Source organism: Erinaceus europaeus, chromosome 5, assembly GCF_950295315.1.
Source record: "Erinaceus europaeus chromosome 5, mEriEur2.1, whole genome shotgun sequence".
In the NCBI taxonomy this organism is placed as follows: Eukaryota; Metazoa; Chordata; class Mammalia; order Eulipotyphla; family Erinaceidae; genus Erinaceus; species Erinaceus europaeus.
In genome coordinates, this window is record NC_080166.1 from 16689637 (window position 1) to 16710436 (window position 20800).

Genomic DNA, 20800 nt, shown 5'->3' on the forward strand with positions numbered 1-20800 from the left:
TGGATGGACAGATGGATGCTTTGAAGGAAAACAGCAGCTGAAAGTGGTCACAACACACATTTCATCTTTTGAGACAACCAGCGTGGCTGTGAGAGCGTGTCTCCTGTAAGCGTCCGTATGTTGGTGAACTGCTGAGATCTGCTGTCTGTCTTTCCCTGCAGTAAGGCTGCTTTGTAGAAGCTTGCAAGTTTGGTGTCATGTAGTTTATATTCTTCAGTGAATTAGTAAATGTCTGTGTCTTCCTACATGGGATGAAAAGTGGGCTGGTCATCTAACAAATACCCTCCTCTCCTTCCCCTCCCCTCCCCTCCCCTCCTCTCCCCTCCCCTCCCCTCCCCTCCCCTCCTCTCTTTTCTTCTCTTCATGCCACCAGGGTCATTTCTAGGGCTTAGTAGCTGCATGATGAATCCACTGCTTCAGGACCAAGTCATTTTCTTTGCCATCATCATTTTGTCTTCTTCCTCTTCTCCAACTCCTTCTCCTCCTTCTCCTCCTCCTACTTCTTAGCCCTCGGCTCCCCACCTGCAGGGGAGTCACTTCACAGGTGGTGAAGCAGGTCTACAGGTGTCTGTCTTTCTCTCCTCCTCTCTGTCTTCCCCTCCTCTCTCCATTTCTCTCTGTCCTATCCAACAACGACGACATCAATAACAACAACAATAATAATTACAACAATAAAACAACAAAGCAACAAAAGCCAGAGCTGAGTAGTGCTCTGGTAAAAAACAACAAACAAACACACAAAAAAAGACAAGGCTGGAGGCATCACACTTCCTGAACTCATAAAACTATAATACAGAGCTACTGTAACCACAACCATCTGGTACTGGAACCAAAACAGACATGTAGATCAGGGGAACAGAATTTAAATTCTGTTTAAATTTAAATTTAAATTTTAAATAAGTTCTGACACCTATGGAGTTTTTTGACAAGGACCCCAAAATATTAAATGAAGGAAGGAGAGTTTTCTCAACAAGTGGTGTTGAGAAAACTGAGTTGACACACACAAATGGATGAAATTGTACCACTATACATCATGAACAAAAGTCAACAACCAGTGGATCAAAGACAGGGAGATGAGACCAAAAACCATCAAATACATAGAAGAAAACATTGGCAGAACACTTCATGACCTATGCTTCGGAAATGTCCTCAAAGACGCAAATGCAACATCCAAGAAAGCAAAACCAAAAATATTCAATGAGGCAACATCCAGCTGATGAACTTATGTGAATCAAAGGACACCATCACCAAATCAGAAAGAGCCCCTGTAGTATGGGAGAAGATTTTTTTTTTTTATACAACGAATTGCAGATAAAGGACTAATAACCAAAATGCAAAAAGAACTCAGAAAACTTAGTACAAAAAATTATAAAATGGGGCAAGGACACAGATACTTTTCTGAGGAAGAGATCCAGCAGAGAAATGCAAATAAAAAACAGTAATAATAAGACACCACTTTACACCCGTGAGAATGTTATACGTTAAAAAAGGACAGGAACAACAAATACTGGAGAGGGTGTAGGGAGAAAGGGGTACTTCTGCGCTCTGGCAAGAGTGTAAATTGTTCCAACCCTTGTGGAAAACAGTTTGGTGATTTCTCAGGCTACTAGAAACGAACCTAGCCTTTGATCTAACAATTTCTCTCCTAGTGATTTACCCAAAGCATCAAAAACATCTTTCAGAAGAGATCTATAATTGCACCAAAGTAAAAGACTCTCGGGTGGGTGAGGGGGAGAGTCCAGGCCCTGGAAAAGGATGACAGAGGACCTAGTGGGGGTTGTACTGTTATGTGGAAAACTGGGAAATGTTACGCATGTACCAACTATCGTATTTACTGTTGACTGTAAAACATTAATCCCCCCAATAAAGAAATTAAAAGAAATTTAAAAAAAAGAGAGATCTAAATGCCCAAATGTTCACAGCAGCACAATTTGTCATAGTCAAAACTTGGAAGCAGCCCAGGTGTCCAATGTCAGATGAATGGCTAAAACTGCGATATATATATATTTACCAGTTGTTAAAAATGAAATCACCTTTGGATCCTCTTGGATGGAATTGAAGACATCATGTTAAGGGAGATGAACCACAAAGAGAACGGCAAACACAAATTGATCTCACTTATGGCTGGAAATTAAGACATAAGAGTAGAGAGGAACACACAAAATAGAACTTGGATTGGGTGTGGTGTATTGCACCACTGCAAAGGGCTCGGGGGAATGAGAGGGCAGGAAGAGGTGGCGAGAGCCTCCGGGGCCTGAGAGGATGGTGAGAGGGAGCTCTCACTAGGAGCTGAGACACTGTACCTACATGTTAGCAACTTCAGTCTGTGCCATTAACTCACAATTAAAGTTTAAAAAGAAAGAAAGTCCTGCACTCTGTTGGCTGAGTTCTTTCCCTTCTGCCTACAAATGTTTATTTATCTTATTTTATTTTATTTAACATGTGCTGAATGTCCCCACAACAGGTTAAAGAGAGACTGCAGAAGATGGGGCCATTCCAGCCGATGAACATTTTCCTAAAGCAGGAGATAGATAGAATGCAGAGGATTCTCACCCTGGTCCGAAGCTCCCTCACTGAGCTGAAACTTGCTATCGACGGTACCATCATCATGAGCGAAAATCTCCGTGACGCCCTGAACTGCATGTTTGATGCCAGAATCCCTGCTCAGTGGAAGAAGGTAGGCTTCAGGGTCCTTTACACCGCCCCCCGCCTGCCTCACCAGCCTGCTGTTCTGTGTAGCTGTGATGGACTTGTGGAAAACCCCTAGGGATGAGTGACTTGGAAGGACTCTTGTCCAAGGTACTTCTCTGCTAGCCCAGCCATTTTTATGGTAGATCAGAAGAAAAATTATTCAACTTCTCAGACGTACGAGGCATTGCTCTAGGCAACTACATGCACCGTGGCATTTAAATCGTATATGCTTTTGTCTTCATTTTGAAAGATGAGTAACTTGAGGTTGGGAGAGGTTAAATCTTTTTCCCAGGTCACATAGAAGCTCAGAATCAGAATTTAAACCCAGGTTCTTGGACCTCAAAATCCAAAGTTTTAGTTGTGTAGATGAGAACAGTCTTAGATAACACATGGCTATACCAAAAGCCATCTGGTGGAAAAATAGTGCGAGTGGTGTGGAACTAGACGGCTATTATCTTATAATCTTGTCAATTAAAAATTAATGAAAATGGGGGTGGGCAGTAGCACAGTGGGTTAAGTGCACGTGGTGCAAATCACAAGGACCAGTGTAGGGATCCTGGTTTGAGCCCCCGGCTCCCCACCTGCAGGGGAGTCACTTCACAGGCGGTGAAGCAGGTCTGCAGGTGTCTGTCTTTCTCTCCTCCTCTCTGTCTTCCCCTCCTCTCTCCATTTCTCTCTGTTCCATCTAACATCAGCGATGACATCATCAACAACAACAATAATAACTACAACAATGAAAAACAAGGGCAACAAAAAGGGAAAATAAATATAAAATTTAAAAAAAAATTAGTGAAAATATATCTCCAGTGTCATTACCCCCCTCCATACCAGCACACCCCACACCCCACACCCCTGCCCCTCTTTCTCTACCACTGTCACCAGGCCCGGCACTACTCATCCAACTAGCTCTACTCCACCATCAGTGCTTATAAAACCGCCATTTTGATTCCACCCCCATTGCCACTTGGGTCACTGTTACCTGGTTCACTCAACGTTTCCATCACCACAGTCCTCTTCACCTTCCTCATCTCTATCATCACCACAACCACTAATTCTACTGCTGACTTTAGCCTGTCAGAATCATCTCCCTCATTCTCTATCTTGTGATTATTCTGAAGGGAAATGGAAGAATGGACCAGGAGCCTAGTTCCCTCATGAAGTAGAAGGAGAAACTGGTAGGTGACAGAAATAATGACAAGAGGAGCATGTCCAAATGACATGAGAATCCAAAGAAGAGAAGGCTGGGGAGTGGTAATTGCTCACAGACAGTAGTTTATTTATTTTGACTAGGGAGAGGGAGAAAGAAAACCCCAATATTACTCTGCCATGTACGGTTCTATGTATCAAACCTCAAGAACTGAGGCTGGGGTCACCTCTCAGACAATAGGATGATTTTTTAAAAAATCATATGTGGTAAAGGTTCTTTTTTTTTTTTAAACTTTTGAAAATAGCTCATTTCTGGGGATCTGGTGGTAGTGCACCAGGTAAGTATACACACTGCAAAGCGCAAGGACCCACACTAGGATCCTGGTTCGAGCCCCCACCCCACCTCCTGGCTCCCAGCCTGCGGGGGGTGGTCACTTCATAAGCGGTAAAGCAGGTCTGCAGGTGTCTGTCTTTCTCTCTCCCTCTCTATGTCCCCCACCTCTCTCCACTTCTCTCTGTCCTACCCAGTAAAATGGAAAAAATGGCCACAGGGGCAGTGGATTGGTAGCACCAGCACTGAGCCCCAGCAATAACCCTGGAGGCAAAAAAAGGAAAAAGAAAATTGCTCAGTTTTTAATGAGTCAATTTACATTGATTTTATATGAACAAATTAAACAATTTAATTATAGAGCTTTGACCAGAGGCAAATGAATCTTGTACAGGTACCATCTCCTCTCCTGACCGTGAGGGATGTGCTATAAACACAACCCTGCATTTGCCAATGGAACAAAGGAAGGTATCTTTCCTTGGCAGGGAGAATGCAGTCGATTTCTGTGGAGATCCAGCAAATGTTCAGGATGGAGCTGGGGGAGCTTGTTTTTAGTAAGACATGGGGAGCAGGATAGCTGGGGCTGGGTTGGGGACTAGACAGGCAGGAAAGCACATGTGAACGTCTTTGGGGGGGAGCCAGGTGGTGTTGCACCTGTCTGAGTGCATGTTATGATGCACAAAGACTCGGTTCTGAGCCCCTGGCCACTACCTGCAGGGGAAAGGCTACACGAGTGGTGAAGCAGTGTGGCAGGTGTCTCTGACTATTACCCCTGTCCTTGATTTCTGGCTTTCTCTATCCAATAGATAAATAAAGATAATAAAAAGTCAACCACTAAAAATTAAAGATAAGGGGGTCGGGCGGTAGCGCAGTAGGTTAAGCACACCTGGAGCAAAGGTCAAAGACCGGCAGAAGGATCCCGGTTTGAGCCCTGCTAGGGAGTGCCTTCACAGGCGGTGAAGCAGATCTGCAGGTGTCTATCTTTCTCTCCCCCTCTCTGTCTTCCCCTCCTCTCTCCACTTCTCCCTGTCCTATCCAACAATGACGACATCAATAACAATGATAATAATAACCACAACAATGGTAAAATAACCAGGATAACAAAAAAAAAAAAAGGAAAAAAATTAAAGATAAATAAATGTCCTTGGGTCAGAAGCGATGGGAGACTTGACCTTCTTCGGATTCCAGTGAATGTGAAAGCATGGTGTAAGGAGGTGAGAATGGCTGGTTAGGAGAGAAGGAATTACTGTGGAACCTTCAAAACCTCACCCAGCCAGGCATCCACCCCATAACAGCATTTGAACCTGTTGAAACCTCCTTCTTACTTGACAACATAACCATTCATCCGTGTCGTCATAGGGTTCAAACTCAGAATCAGATTTGACCACAGCCTTTTCTTCTGTGTTCATTGAGCTTATTGAGAAAATCAGATCTTTTTTTTTTAATTTGTGATTAATAGTGGGTTATAAGATTCTAATATTACAAGGTATAGCTTCACACTGTACCCACCATGGAAGTTCTGTGTCTCCACTCTTCCACCTTCCCAAAGATAACCACTGTAGTTCTGACAAAGTCTTAGAAACTATTTATTTGCTTCTGTTGTTTTGTTTTGCAAGCTCATATGTATTAGTTCTCCAGAATTCACATAGGGGCAAAGATATCTGGTAGTTGTCTTTTATCTGTTACATTTTTTTTAATGTTTATATATTATCTTTATTGATTGGCTAGAGACAGCCAGAGTCGAGGGAAAAGGGGGTGGTAGGGAGGGAGAGAGACAGAGAGACACCTGCAGCACTGCTTCACCATTTGCAAAGCTTTCGCCCTACAGGTGGGGACTGGGGACTTGTGCCTGGGTCCTTGTGCACTGTAACATATGTGCTTAGCCAGGCTCCCTCATAGAGATTTCCTTTGCAGCTTTTTTTGCCTCTCAGTCTCTGAAGCTCCTCACAGTCTTTGTGATCTTTCTGGACAAAAAAGTCAAGATTCAAAGAAATTTCCCAAGGAGATGTTCCCTAGGCTTGGCATCTGGCTGCCATCTTGGCTCTACCTCCCCCAGATTTTCTGTATATTTTATTTTATTTTTTAAACCCGAATTGCCTTTTCCTTTTTCTCAACAACAGAGAGAGAACTTACTTGGTTATTGGCAACTGCAGATTCATTATCTGCAAAACCAGCTCATGCAGTCTGACTGGGACTTTGGAGCTTCTGAAACAAGAGTCCCTGTCTAGAGACGTCCTCCTTTTAATGGCTCCCTCCCTGTGTCTTCAACCCAATGCCATTTGGAAACATGCCAGTTCCAGTTAAAATATCTGTAAGGGTAGCATAGAATGCACTGCCTACATACAAAAAGTATGATCTGTCTTTAAAAAAAACTTTTCAACTACAATGCCATTTTATTGAGGAAATGCTAATTTACAGATGTTGTCGTCGTCGTTGGCTGGGTTCATGTCCACGTTGCCCTAAGATAGGCAGCAGTACATTCCATCCTCAGCCCAGCCATCATCTTATTCCACCGCAGGGACTTAGGTACCCAAATTCCCCTTAGTCCTCCTTCTCCTTCCCCTTCTGAGCCCCTAATTCTGCCGTGATGGACCACAGTCCACTGAGGGCACACCCTGTACTGTCCTTTGTTTTGTTTCTTAGATCCCATCTTTGTGTGAGATCATCTGGTATTCATCATTCCATCCCACTTCACCTTTACAAGAGTTCTACATCAGTATCTATTTTCAGTAATAACAAATTTCCAAAAAAGAAGCTCACATTTACAGGAAAAACAAAAGTAGAATTGAACGATCATTCGCCCAATGGAGCATTAACCCCACAATGTGGGAAGCCCTGGGGCTTGAACCCTGTACCCCCACTCCCAGCTATCTCAATCTGAATAAAAATGTATAATCTTTTTGTACATTTTTCCTATTCAATTTACTGTCAGTCTTTAAAACTTTCAAGAACTTTAGTCATGAAAGATAAATTAATTATTATGATTTTAAACTATATCAGTTTATTTATTTGGATAGAGACAGAGAATTCAAGAAAGAAGGGAGAGAAGGGAGGAGAGAGAGAGACACAAAAAGAGTGGGAGAGAGAGAGAGAAAGAGAGAGAGAGAAAGAGAGAGAGAGAAAGAGAGAGAGAGAGAAAGAGAGAGAGAGATACCTGCAGAACTGATCCACCACTCAGGAAGTTTTCCTCCTGCTGGTGGGGACCAGAGGCTTGAACCTGGATTCTTGTACATGGTGACATGTGCACTCAAACAGGTGCTCCACCCCCTGGCCCCACAAATTATTTCTTTTTAAATTATTTATTAACAGAGAAGAGAGGGGGGCAACAGAAGGGAGAGAGAGAGAGAAAGATAGAGAGAGAGAGAAGAAGAAGAAAAAGAAGAAGAAGAAGAAGAAGAAGGAGAAGAAGGAGAAGAAGGAGAAGAAGGAGAAAAAGGGGAAGGAGAAGGGGAAGGAGAAGGAGAGAACACTAGAACTTCATACTGGCACATGAAATACTGGGAGTGGGACTAGGGGACTCATGCTTTTAAATTCTTCACTCTACCATACTCTAGACCAAGATAAATTACTTGAGATATGTCTGAAATAGAGACACTGTATGTGCCCAGGCTGACATGCCTATAAAGACAGATCTATATGCAATATACATTTCTAGATGCAATTATGGTGACTATTATAAAAGATGATTTGGAGATATCCCCACATGCAGCTACTACTGATGACACACTTATTCGGAGAGTCCTAAGTTCCACACGTGAATGCAAGCAAAGCGTGAACAGGTTGAGAGATGTGATTCATTTGTTGGGTGGGAAAGGCATCCGATTGTTTCTGCTGCTTCATCAGAGTGAAGAAAAGTGCATTCCTAGGAACAAAACCTTGAGAAAATAACTGTAGCTTGCCTCCTTAAAAATGATAAATGGAGAGAGGCTTCCATGAATTCATCACCCACTGAATATGTTTTTACGTGTTGACGAGGACACAGGCACATTTAGGTAACTAGAAATCCAGTTAGACAGTCTACCTACGGGAATCTGTGGCCTTAGGAAACGTAGGGGAAGCCTACTTGTTTTTATCCAGTTAGTTGCTTTAATTGCTTCCTAGCAGACATGGTGGTGAGTATGTTCTGATCTGGAAGGCGATTCTGTTGACATCAGACATCTTGAGCAGCAGGTTATGCGTGGACCCCCAAGTGGCTCAGCTAGCTCTGTCACATCTCACTGTCACTCCGGAGGAAGTGTAGATGAACAGAAAACGCCAGAAGTCACGGGAATTTCATGTCTTAGGGACATTCAAGTTGTAAAAGGAGAGATTGCTGGTTTAATCTTTCTCCAATGAATCTGGCTAGTTCCCCCTCGGAAGTTCTGGGCTAATTAATCACGGGAACGTGTTCTTCCAGGCATCGTGGATTTCAAGTACACTGGGCTTCTGGTTCACTGAACTTCTGGAGAGAAACTGCCAGTTCACCTCTTGGGTTTTCAATGGCCGACCCCACTGCTTCTGGATGACTGGCTTCTTTAACCCCCAGGGATTTTTAACTGCAATGCGACAGGTAACACCCCTGATATGCTGTGTCGTTGTAAGTCTCCTCCATAAGGGTCTCTCCTCCCGCTAGAGATCTGAAGCATCTAATAAAACAAGAGAAGAGCTCCTTGTTTGACACGAGCGAGTCTACTGTCTTGGGCATCAACCCAACAACTTGTTTCAGGCAGTTAGCGTGAATTCATTTTTGATTGTTTGCTATTCTTCTTTGATTTGTTTTCGAAAAGAGGGGGGTTATTGGCTTAAAAACAATTCTTAATTGTGAAATCTGGACTACTTGTTTATGTTTAAAGATTAATTTATTGGGAGTTGGGAGGTAGTGCAGCAGTTAAGCACACATGGCGCAGAGCACAAGGACCGGTGTAAGGATCCCAGTTAGAGCCCCCAGCTCCCCACCTGTGTGTGTGTGGGGGGTCGCTTCACAGGCGGTGAAGCAGGTCTGCAGGTGTCTATCTCTCCCCTTTTCTATCTTCCCCTCCTCTCTCCATTTTTCTCTGTCTTATCCAACAACAACGACATCAATAAAAACAACAATAATAACTACAACAATAAAACAACAAGGGCAACAAAAGGGAAAATAAATAAATGAATAAATATTTTAAAAATTTTGAAAAAATATATTAATTTATTAACAAGTTGATAGAGACAGATAGATGATAGGCAATTCTATACAGATATACAGATAATCAGACATATACGTGCATGTCTGTTCATGTACATCTGTCTATAAGCATATGTCTGCACAGGTATAGAGAGAATAGATGTAGACACATAACCAGACCGTCACTCTGGCATATGCTATGTAGGACTTGAACTTGGGACCTCACACATGCAAATCCTTTGCTCCACTATCGCACCACTTTCCAGTCCACTACTGTTTTTTTTTTTTTTTAATAAGCTGATTTGTTATCAGAGATAAAGAGAGAGGAGGAAGGGAGAAAGAGATCAGAACACTGATCAGCACTGCCATGTGGTGGTACCAGGGATTGAACCCCGGGCACTCTTGCCTCAGGCTTACGCGCTCTGTACTCATAAAGGGATTAATCACCCCTGCTTTATGTTTGCTTTGCAAGTTCTCTCTAAAAGGTGAGCTGTTCAATCAAGACACTTGAATCTTTTAGATTCTCTAAATGCTTCTCCGCCTCCCACGAACTAGGCTGATTTGGAGGTTGTGCTCTCTGTGTCAAGACAAACCTCTGATGTCTCCCTAACTTGTTTCTTGTGCTTGTCTTGACCAGGAAATCACGAGGGCTAACAAAGGCTGGGCTTTGGACAACATGGTGCTTTGCAACGAAGTCACCAAGTGGATGAAGGAAGATATTTCAGCCCCACCCACGGAGGGCGTTTATGTCTATGGCCTGTATCTGGAAGGTGCTGGCTGGGACAAGAGGAACATGAAACTTATTGAGTCTAAACCCAAAGTGCTTTTTGAGTTGATGCCCGTCATAAGGATTTATGCAGAAAACAGCAGTAAGTTGTCTAAGTTGTCTTGTGGGCTCAGAGACTATCGTGTTGGGTGGCCTCAAAGAAACCCAGGTTCTCATAGTTTGTTGTGGTGTAATTAGGCCTATTCTAGTTTGTCACCTGGCTTTTTTTACACCTTGTTTGATGAATATTTATCATCTGCTAAGCACTTACTTTCCTGAATGTTATCTGGGAGGCAATAGTTCTAGATCTTATTTATGGAAGAAGATGAGATAGATTTAGATGGGGAATCGGGCTGTAGCGCAGCAGATTAAGCACAGGTGGCGCAAAGCACAGGGACCAATGTAAGGATCCTGGTTTGAACCCTGGCTCCCCACCTGCAGGGGAGTCACTTCACAAGTGGTGAAGCAGGTCTGCAGGTGTCTATCTTTCTCTCCTCCTCTCTGTCTCCCCCTCCTCTCTCCATTTCTCTCTGTCCTATCCAATAACGACAACAACAATAATAACTACAACAATAAAGCAACAAGGGCAACAAAAGGGAATAAATAAAAAAATTTTTTTAAAAAATAAAAAAAGATAGATTTAGATAGGAATATTCCCAAAATATTAACCGATATTTTGAGATAGGGAGCAGGTGTTTGAAATAGTAGTTACTAGAAATGCTGGGATAATTATGGGATGGATTGGTGAGGACAGGGCCTCAGAACAGGTAGTTTAGAAAGATGCATAAGGTGAGGTTGGAACAAGTTGTGGGAAGCAGGATTTTTTAAAAAAAAATTAGTGATTTAATATTGATTTACAAAATTATGATATAACAGGGGTATAATTCCACACCCTTCTGAGTACCAGAGTTCTGTCCTCATTCCCCCATTGGAAAGTGCAGTAGTTCTCCCAAGGTCACAGATAGAGGTTGACTATTATTTCTGTAACTACTTTTCTATATTTGCGCCCCCCCCCCTTTTCCTATGTTGCTGACTTCTCTTCTAAGTCACACCTACACCTATTACTAGTTCTGAATGTCCTTTCTTATTTCCTCTTCTCTCTCTGGATCCTGATGGAAGCTGAGTTCAGAGCACTTTGGTCATCTTCCCCTGCCATCTCTTTAGCCAGTGCTGCATAAGGCTCACCTAGAAGCTGTGGTATCACAGTCTTGGAGAACTCAACCACTTTGTAAAATTCAGACTAATTTCAGGGACCTCTGACTTGATTCTGGAGCCATGATGGAAGGTCACAGTGAACCCAGGGCTTTTATTATGATGATACCACTAGGTGGCTTCCCTGGGAGCATCAGTTTTTTATTCTAGATTTTTGATGGGGGTGGGGAGAAGGGCAGGAGAGACACCAAAATACAATTCCACCTTTGGTAGATGATCCACACAGCATAGAGTCAAGGTAGTAGCACTGCCTTGTGGAACTCTGTGTGGTGTTTCTGCGTGGTGTCCGGATTCAAAAACAGGGCCACACGCAAAGGAAGGCAAGCACTTTACCTGCTGAGCTGTCACAATCCTCATTTGGACTTTTCTTTTTTTTAATTTTAATTATCTATTGATTTGTTAGATAGAGCCAGCCAGAAATCTAGAGGAGAGGGGGTAAGAGAGAGGGAGAGAGATGGAAAGAAACCTGCAGTCTTGCTTCACCACTCACAAAGCTTTCCCCCTGCAGGTGGGGACTTGAACCCGGGTCCTTGCGCATCATAACATATGTACTCAACCACCACCTGGCCCCTGGGATTTTCTTAAGTAGCTTCAGCTTACGGAGTCATTTAATGAATACCTACCTATCTGTGATTGGAAATCTGGAATATACTGCTGTAGTGCCAGGAGTAGAGCAGTAAAAAAAATAAATAAATAAAAGACCAGGTAGAGTTTCTGTTATCATGGAGTTCAGTGTGAAAGAGAGAAAATCAAAACAGTCAGTCCCTGCCGCTTATGGATTCTGTATTCACTAGGTTGCCCACTCTAGGATTTATTTGTACAGGGCCAGGGCTGTAGTTCAGTGGTAGAATGCATGAGTCCCTGGGTTCAATCCCTAGTAATACAGACTTATGTTGGATAATGATGGGTGTGTGTATCCCACACTTACATATATAGTAAGCAGGTTTAAATTTTATTTGAGCTTTTTCTTGTTCTCTAATGTGTGCTTGTATGGCTCTGAGTTTCCCTCTCAGTACTGCTTTAGCTGTGTCCCAAATATTTTGATAGTTTGTACATTCATTTTCATTTGTTTCCAGGAACATTTGAATGTCTTGCTTGAGTGCCTGTCTGACCCAGCGGTTTTTAAGTAGCATGTTGTGGAGTTTCCAAATTTTGTGACTGTTAGTAATTTTCTGTTTGTTGTTGCATGTTAGCTTTATTCCACTGTGCTCTGAGAAGATACTTGGGATGATTTCAATGCTCTTGAATTGCTGATATTGTCTTTGTGGCCTAACATGTGGTCTATCCATGAGGATGTGCTGTGTGGATTTGAAAAGAATGTGTACTCCAGTTTTGGGTGGGTGAAGAACTCTGAAAATGTCTAGGAGGTCTAGTGTGTTCATCTCTTCATTTAATTCTCTTGTTTCTTTGTTGATTCTCTGCTTCGTTGATCTGTTAAATTTTATTTGTAGCCCTCAGATCAGTGTGTGTAGTCTTTTTATGCACCTTGGCAGATAAGCACAGTAAAAAATGATAACATCTTTGACAGGCTTGCGTCTAGCTGAAATCACATAAGGCGACACTCTGCCTTCTTCAGCTTTCATACTTTCAACGTGGCCTTCTCATGGTTGTAGCTAATGCTATGCTTGTCCCTTTTTTGTTGTTGTAATTTCCTGTTGAAATGGCTTCCTGGGTGTAGTGCTTATGTGTTTAAATTCCCGAGTGCAGGGAGCTGTAGTGCACCCCATGGAGGAAAATATGAAAGCTTGATAAACTTCATACAGGTGCAGGCTATAGCTGTGGGTCTTCCATGGTACTGCGTCAACAATGTCTATTTTCAGTGGTGTCTTCAAGCAGAACCACATGCCGCAGAGCTGTGCCCTGATGGGCTTTCTAAATATGACCAGAAGCTCTCAGGAATCTGACTTTTGACTTCCTTTGGGAGCCATGGTTCAATACTCATAAGTTCTGTGTTCATAGATGTTCACGTAGGTACCATGAATAATGAGAACCAAATGCAAATGGACAGACAGATTTCAGAGAGCTTTGGCTTCTTCGTATAAATCCAAGTGACTCATGGCTCACCAGGGACTGAGATGATATGGGGGTAGAGGGAATGCCTTGCTGGGAGAGAACACAGAACTGAGATTCAAAGAAAGAAGGGGCTGTGGAATTATCCAGGACCAAGGACTAGAGTGTGTGAAAGGCACAATTGTGCTGTGTGTGAGGGGAGGAAGAAGGTGTATGAAGGAAGAGGAGCCTGAAGACAGATAGAGCCTCAGGAAGGAAACCCAGGGGCCAGCTGGTGAGGAACTCAGTTAAGCGCATATAGTATTAAGTACAAGGACCTGTGCAAGGATCTGGGTTTGAGCCCCCACTCCCCACTTTCGGGGGGGGGGCGCTTCACAGATAGTGTAGCAGGTCTGTAAATGTCTATGTTTCTCTGTCCCTCTCTATCTCCCCCTCCTGTCTCAACTTCTCTCTGTCCTATCTAATGAAAATGGGGAAAAAATGCCCACCAGGAGTAGTGAATTCATAGCACCAGCACCGAGCCCCCAGTGATAACCCTGGAGTCAAAAATAAAATAAAGAAACCCAAAGTAAGAAAAGTCGAGTGGTGGCGCAGTAGTGCAGCGGGGTAAGTGCACGTGGCGCAAAGCGCAAGGACCGGCCTAAGCATCCCGGTTGGAGCCCTGGCTCTCCACCTGCAGGGGAGTCACTTCACAGGAGGTGAAGCAGGTCTGCAGGTGTCTCTCTTTCTCTCCCCCTCTCTGTCTTCCGTTCCTTTTTCCATTTCTCTCTGTCCTAGCCAACAATGATGGCATCAACAACAGTAACAATAATAACTACAACAACAATAAAAAAACAACAAGGGCAACAAAAGGGAAAGTTTCGGGGTATCTCTCTCCTTCTCCAGCAGGGTGTCCTCCAGGGGAAAGGTAATGGGCTGGTTCTTTCTCGCTCACGACAGGGGTGACATGAAGTAAAAGACACCAGGGGACTCTTAGCGTGAATCTAGAATCTGAGTCCTTGAGTCCCAGAATCCTAGAGTCCGTTTATTAGCAAAATTGACATGAGTTAAATAGAAAAGCAATGGAGGTAATTATTGTTGCAATATGACAGAAATTACAGGTTTCTTAACAGTCAGCATGCCCCCAAGGTAGGGGGCTGGTATGACAGGAATTGATGAGATACAAGACAGTTATTTTCCATAACACAAGCAACTTAATTATCCAAAGGTATCTGAGAGAAGCATAGGGGTTAAACCCGTAGGGTGAGACAGAGAGAAGATGGATATCAAAAGGCCATATAGTTTGGCATTTCTCTTGTCTGGGGTCTGAGGTGTGTGATGAAGTGTGTGATAAGGTGTGTTCTTCTGTGATCAGAAGGTGACTTTGAATAAGTGAATCTGCGGCCATGTGGCCTGCAGTTAATGGAGGGAAGTACTGGGGTATTTGTGGGCCTGAGAGTCAAGAAGGAAAGAACCAAGTCTGAGTTTCCCCCCTTATGCTCACCTCGGTTGAGAGAGACTTACCAAGAGGTTATCTTCTCAGACCTCCATCCAAAGATGGGGGTGGTTCTCCCTAAGCTCTATCAGGCTCACACATGTTCCCAACAGGAAAGTAAATAATAATTTTAAAAAATTTAAAAAATTAAAATCCATGTAGTAGTCTTGATATTCGTATGAAGGGTGATCTCGTTACAAATAATCTTTAAACTTTAGACACAGAACTTGTTTATGTGTGTTTAAAAATTTTAAATGTGTTTACATATGTATGTATTTATTTAATTTTAATTTTTACCAGATATCTGGCTTATGATGATTCTGGGGATTTTAACCTGAGACCTTTGGTGCATGGTCTTTTAGCATAACCATTATTCTATCTCTCCAATTTAAAATGTATTTATTTTACCTCTAATAATCGAGGGATATATACCTTCCCCACCCTCGAATTTATTTTATACTTGTTTGTTGTCAGAGCATCACAAAAAAGTTGTCCAAATAATGCTAAATTAGTCACAAGAGGGTTTTCTCCTGGACCTTCTCGAAGGAAGCTGGAAAGAGGCAGATGCGGCCCAGACGTGGCTCTTTACAGGTTGACTTGAGATCTTGACTAGGAGACCACGGTGCCAGACCGTGTAATAGGCTGCTGTGAGATCAACAAAGATAGCACCCGTCTTTAAATTCTTCTGGAATCCATTTTCAATGTAAGTTGAGAGGGCCAGGACTTGTTCGCAGATAGATCTTCCTGGGCGGAAACCAGCTTGGGCGGGTGATAGGAATTTCTCTGTAAGAGGAGAAATACGTGACAGAAGCAGCCTCTCAAGGAGTTTGTAACACACGGAGAGGAGAGAAATTGGCCTATAGCTGGCGGCCAGTGTTGGGTCTTTCTTTGGTTTCAAAACTGCTATTATCTTCGCACGACGCCAAATTTTGGGCATAGATTGGGATTCCAAGATGTGGGACAGGAATGTAGGGAGCCACTTCTTTGCTGCGGGGCCCAAGTTTAGAATGAGTTCTGGGGTGATGTTATCATAGCCAGCAGCCGTTCCGGTTTAACCCTCTTCAAAGCGTCTTCCAGTTCAGACAGTGTAAAGGGAGAGAGTTTTGGAGATGGACAAGATAAACGGAAGTGGAATGACCACTCGTGGGAAATTTCTCTTTTCTAGACTGGGTCGATCTTAGCACGTCCAACTTGAGTTAGGTGACTGGCCACTGAGTTTGGAGATACAGGAGGATGGGAGACGGGAGGGGGTTGGCTACCGGCACCCAGACTATGAAGAAGCTTCCAGGCCTTCCTACTTGAGTGGGTGAAGTTCAGACTTTCCGTGAGTTGTTGCCAGCGGGCTTGGCGTGCTGCATCCAGGGAGGCAATGAGATGGTCAGCCACATCTGGGTCGCCCGACTCATCATACTGCTTTAGTAGTTGCTCGCATTCAGCATCAAGACAAGGCGTATAGTTAGCACGTCTCCCACGAGGAATGGCTTGGGAAGCTGCTTTGAAGATGGCTTGGCGGAAGCGCCTGTAGGAATCTTCAGAGGGGATAAAGTTAATTGGAATTGCAGGAATAGATTTGTTGGTAAGATCACTGAACAGACGCCAGTTTGCTTTCCGAAAGTTCCATCTTAGTTTCTCCGAGCACAGAATCAGTGGGAGCTGGAGACCAATGTGGATGATAGCTGGGCGGTGATGACTGTGCGGGAAGATCTTGAGAACTTGTCTCGTAGCGGGAAAGGCTTGGCCGTTGACTGCTAATCCAGCACAGGTGGGGTGACGAGTCTTTATTCCATCTAGCACTGTGAAAAGAGCCTGGCTGTTTGGGATCGTATAATAGGGAGAGGTCATTCTCAAGATGCCTGCCTCCATGGGTGGCCAACACTATATCGTTTCTTCTCCAAAACAGAAGATTCCGGGTGAATCTGGGTGACAAGTCTAGTAGATGGAGACTTGTCTCAAGTGGCCTCCCCCAGGGCTCTGTTCTGGCTCCTACGCTATTTAATATTTACATCAATGACCTCCCAGAAACTTTTTCAAGGAAGGTCATCTACGCCGATGACATCTGTTGTGCAACTCAGGCATCCAAGTTCGACATCCTCGAGGAAACACTCACGAAAGACATGTCTCTGATATCTGATTACTGTAAAAAATGGCGACTAATCCCTAGCACTGCAAAAACGGTATCATCTGTTTTCCATCTACACCATGCCTCGGCCTCGCGTGAGCTTAATGTGCAGCTTGACGATACGAGAATCCGGCATAAAGCCCAGCCAGTCTATCTTGGCGTTACTCTCGATCGCACCCTGTCATTTCATGACCATCTCATAAAAACGGCAGCAAAGGTGGGCGAGAGGAATAACATCATTGCAAGACTGGCCAGCTCCTCATGGGGCGCAAGCGCTTCCACACTATGATCATCATCTCCGGCATTATGCTATTCCACTGCAGAATACTGTGCCCCAGTATGGTTCCGTAGCCCCATGTCCACTTGGTCGATTCCAAATTATATTCCTCCATGAGGATAATTTCTGGAACCATCCGTTCCACCCCGGTTCCATGGCTGCCAGTTCTTAGCAACATCACCCCGCCAGATATTCGTCGGGATGCGGCATCATCTAAGTTCATTTCCCACGTCTACGCTCGACCGGACCTGCCAATATACGCGGAGATCTTCGCCCACCCTGTCCAACGCTTGACGTCTCGTCACCCAATCTGGTCCCCTACGCCTACACTGAACTTCTCTGTTCCATACTCTTGGAAACAGAGTTGGCAGTCAGCTGAGGTCAAGAACAAACACCTCATCACAGACCCCTGCAAGCGTCAACCCGGCTTTGACCTAGCACGTTATGATTGGGCCCTCCTCAATCACTATCGAACAGACCATGGCCGGTGCGCCGCTATGTTCCATCGCTGGGGATCCAGAGACGACCCGAACTGCCCCTGCGGCTACAGACAGACTATGACCCACATAGTCAACGACTGCCACCTCTCCAGATTCAAAGGAGGTCTCGAAACTTTACATCAGGCTCAACCTGACGCTGTTGACTGGCTACGGAAGAAGGGCAAACGCTAGAAGAAGAAGACAGGTTGACTTGAGTGAGTGATGCTTCTCAGAGAACATCAGGGCTATAGCTAGTGTGGTGGGGGATGGTGATAACACATCTGGACAAACAAAGCAGGACAGCTGTACTAAACCTTTGGTAGCTAAGCAGCGTGAGAATGACCCTAGTGACCCTGCAGGGTAAGAGGACTTTGAATTTTTTTTCTCTCCTGGAAAAAGTATGTCTTGGAATGCTCCATGACTCACAGGTAGGGATAACCACATGCAGTTGCCTATCAGAGTCACTGTTGACTGGGATCCCCTCCCCTCCCCTGATAGCTTTCCTATTCTTTATCCCTCTGGGAGTATGGACCCAGGGTCACTATGGGGTACAGAAGGTGGAAGGTCTGGCTTCTGTAATTGCTTTCGACTGGGGGATTTCTATGAGAGAGAGAAGGAGAGGGAGAAAGAGGAACAGTGGGGAGAGACAGGAGGAGAAGGAGAAGAAAAGGGAAGAGGAGGGGAGGGGAGAAGTGGGGGGAGAAGAGAGGAGAAGAGAGGGAGAGAGGAGAGACTGAGATCACAACATCACCCCAATATATGTGTTTCCAGGCATGGAACCTAGCACCTGACCTAGTACTCTACTGCTGAGTCAACTCGCTGGCCCACGCGTGTATTGGGGAAGGGTAAACTGAGATGCCCACCACATGGATGTAGGTTTTTTTGTTTTTTTGTTTGTTTGTTTTAACTAGAGCACTGCTCAGCTCTGGCTTATGATGGTATGGGGGATTGAACCTGGGACTTCAGAGCCTCAGGCATGAGAGTCTGTTTTGCATAGCCATTATATTATCTACCCCCTTTGTTGAAGTTTTTTCATACACAAAAACACCAAAGAATTGAGGAGAAAATCATGAACTTCAGGAATTTTAAACAGTAATTTTAAGCTGGAATACATGTGAGGAGAGAGAGAGAGAGAGAGGAATTTACTCATAGGTTGATGACCCCAGCTATATAGAGAATAGTCCATGTTCATAACATTGACTTTTATGAACTCCCAAGCCCCACCTTCACTTCTTTTCTAAGCCAGACCCACACATTACCACTCCCATTTCCTGTGTAACATTTGTTTTCTTCCCTACTGGCATAGGGAACATGTTTGCCTGGAGAACATGTGTTCTGGCCTGGTGCAGCAGTGTCTGCGTTTCAGGAGATTCCCAGGCCTTGCTCTCTTCTGTCTGTCCCTACCTACATTGACTCCAACAATCTGTTCACCTATAGCTTTGCAACTTTGGCATAATAACTCATGTTATATGTTGGTTGGTTTTTGTTTTTGTTTTTTGATAACTTATTCCCTTATGTTGAAGGTTTTCCAACTGTAAAATGTATTTGAGGATGATACCCATCTTAGAGTTATGGAGAGAATTAGCCAGTGCTACAATACTTACCTATGTACCTCACAAGCTAGTTGAAGGATTAACAAAATTACTATATATCTGAGTTCACTACTTGTGACTCAAAAGTTCTCCTATCAGAAAGGATGTATGGTGGTCATGATATGCTATGATTTTATGTGAAAAACATAGACTAGAGAAGGACTTCACATAGTTAGAACATTAAATTCTTTCAAGATATTAAGATCTTCAGCTTCCTAAAACATAGACATAACTCACCAGTTTATACAGCCCGGACTTTCTATAACTTCTCCTAGAGCTTACCTGAGGCTCTGGATATCTTGACCTGATTTGTTCCACCTATCTCACATGTTATTTTTGTCCTCCAAGTAATTTGTCTAACCAGGGGTGATGGCTTGAAGTGGTCTGTTTATGTGGTTGTTTTGTATCTGTCAGCACTTTTACTCTGAAATGCAATTTGCAGTCATTTTTTATCTTGTTGCTGGAGTTTCCTGCCTGCTGGGACTTGGCAGGAAAACCATCAGTTCTGGAGCAATTAGAAATAAATAAAATTGGATAAATATTTCAGGGAATGGCTGTGTGCCTGCTCACAGAAAAGAATGCTATGCTTTTTAAATTCCCAATTCCGTCTTGCTTTTGGGATTAATATCCAAGCAGTCAAATACCTCCCAAGGTGTAATTACTGTAATTATCATTTGGCTCAAAATATATGACCCCAGTGGCTTACTTCGAGATGCATAAACTGATTCTTAGTCAAATTCGCATGAAAAAGGATAATTAGTCATATAGATGTTACTTGTTTACAGAACCTGAGATGAAAGGGATGAATAGATCAGTTAGTATAATTAGTATTAACTTCACTCCATTGAAATAACTGTCATTCACTTAGTCAGATGTGTTTTCTCATATATTTACCTAATTATGATTACTAATGGCCTTCTTGTGGTAATCAGATGACACATAGGCTTAACAATTTGACGTTACAATAACATAGATGTTTCTAATGATGAATTTTGTGGGAGGAGGTGAAAATACAGTTTAAGCTGTGGAGCTGCGATGCCTATGACATTATCCTGTCTTAGAACAGGATCTCCCAACTTTGGCATTACCGGCAATATGCCTAGGTACTTCTTTGCTGTGAGGGGCTGTTCTCATTATTGGACATGCACAGTGTCCTCTACCAAGTCGACAACAACAATACCCCAACCAAGATGAGCACCTCAGATGTCCCCAGGGGTAGTAACATTACTCCTGGTTTAGAGCCATTGCATTAGAATATTTATTTTACACTGAAATGAGTACATACCACTGACATTTTCAAGACTTCTTCCAATAAGGCAAACTACTTTATAGTAGAACCATAAAAACTTAGGATACAGGGCCAGGTGGTGGCGCACCTAGTTAAGTGCACACAGTACTGTGTGCAAGGACCCAGGTTTAAGCCCCTGGTCTCCACCTTTAGGGGAAAAGCTTTGCTAGTGGTGAAGCAGTGTTGCAGGTGTCTCTCTGTCTCTCTCTCCTCTCAATTTCTCTCTAATAATAAATACATAAATAAAATATTAAAAAAGACTTTTGATACAACATGTT

The 20800-nt window shown here is 43.5% G+C and overlaps 1 protein-coding gene across 1 annotated transcript in view; it reads left to right on the top strand.

Moving 5' to 3' along the window:
- The window catches only part of DNAH5 (dynein axonemal heavy chain 5), a 243975-nt gene that overhangs the window by 220385 nt on the left and 2790 nt on the right, over window positions 1-20800 (top strand). The window contains exons 76-78 of the mRNA XM_060191928.1: window positions 2465-2677; window positions 8562-8714; window positions 9943-10174. Of these exons, the coding sequence (XP_060047911.1) occupies window positions 2465-2677; window positions 8562-8714; window positions 9943-10174 (598 nt within the window). The remainder of the gene's footprint in view (window positions 1-2464; window positions 2678-8561; window positions 8715-9942; window positions 10175-20800) is intronic.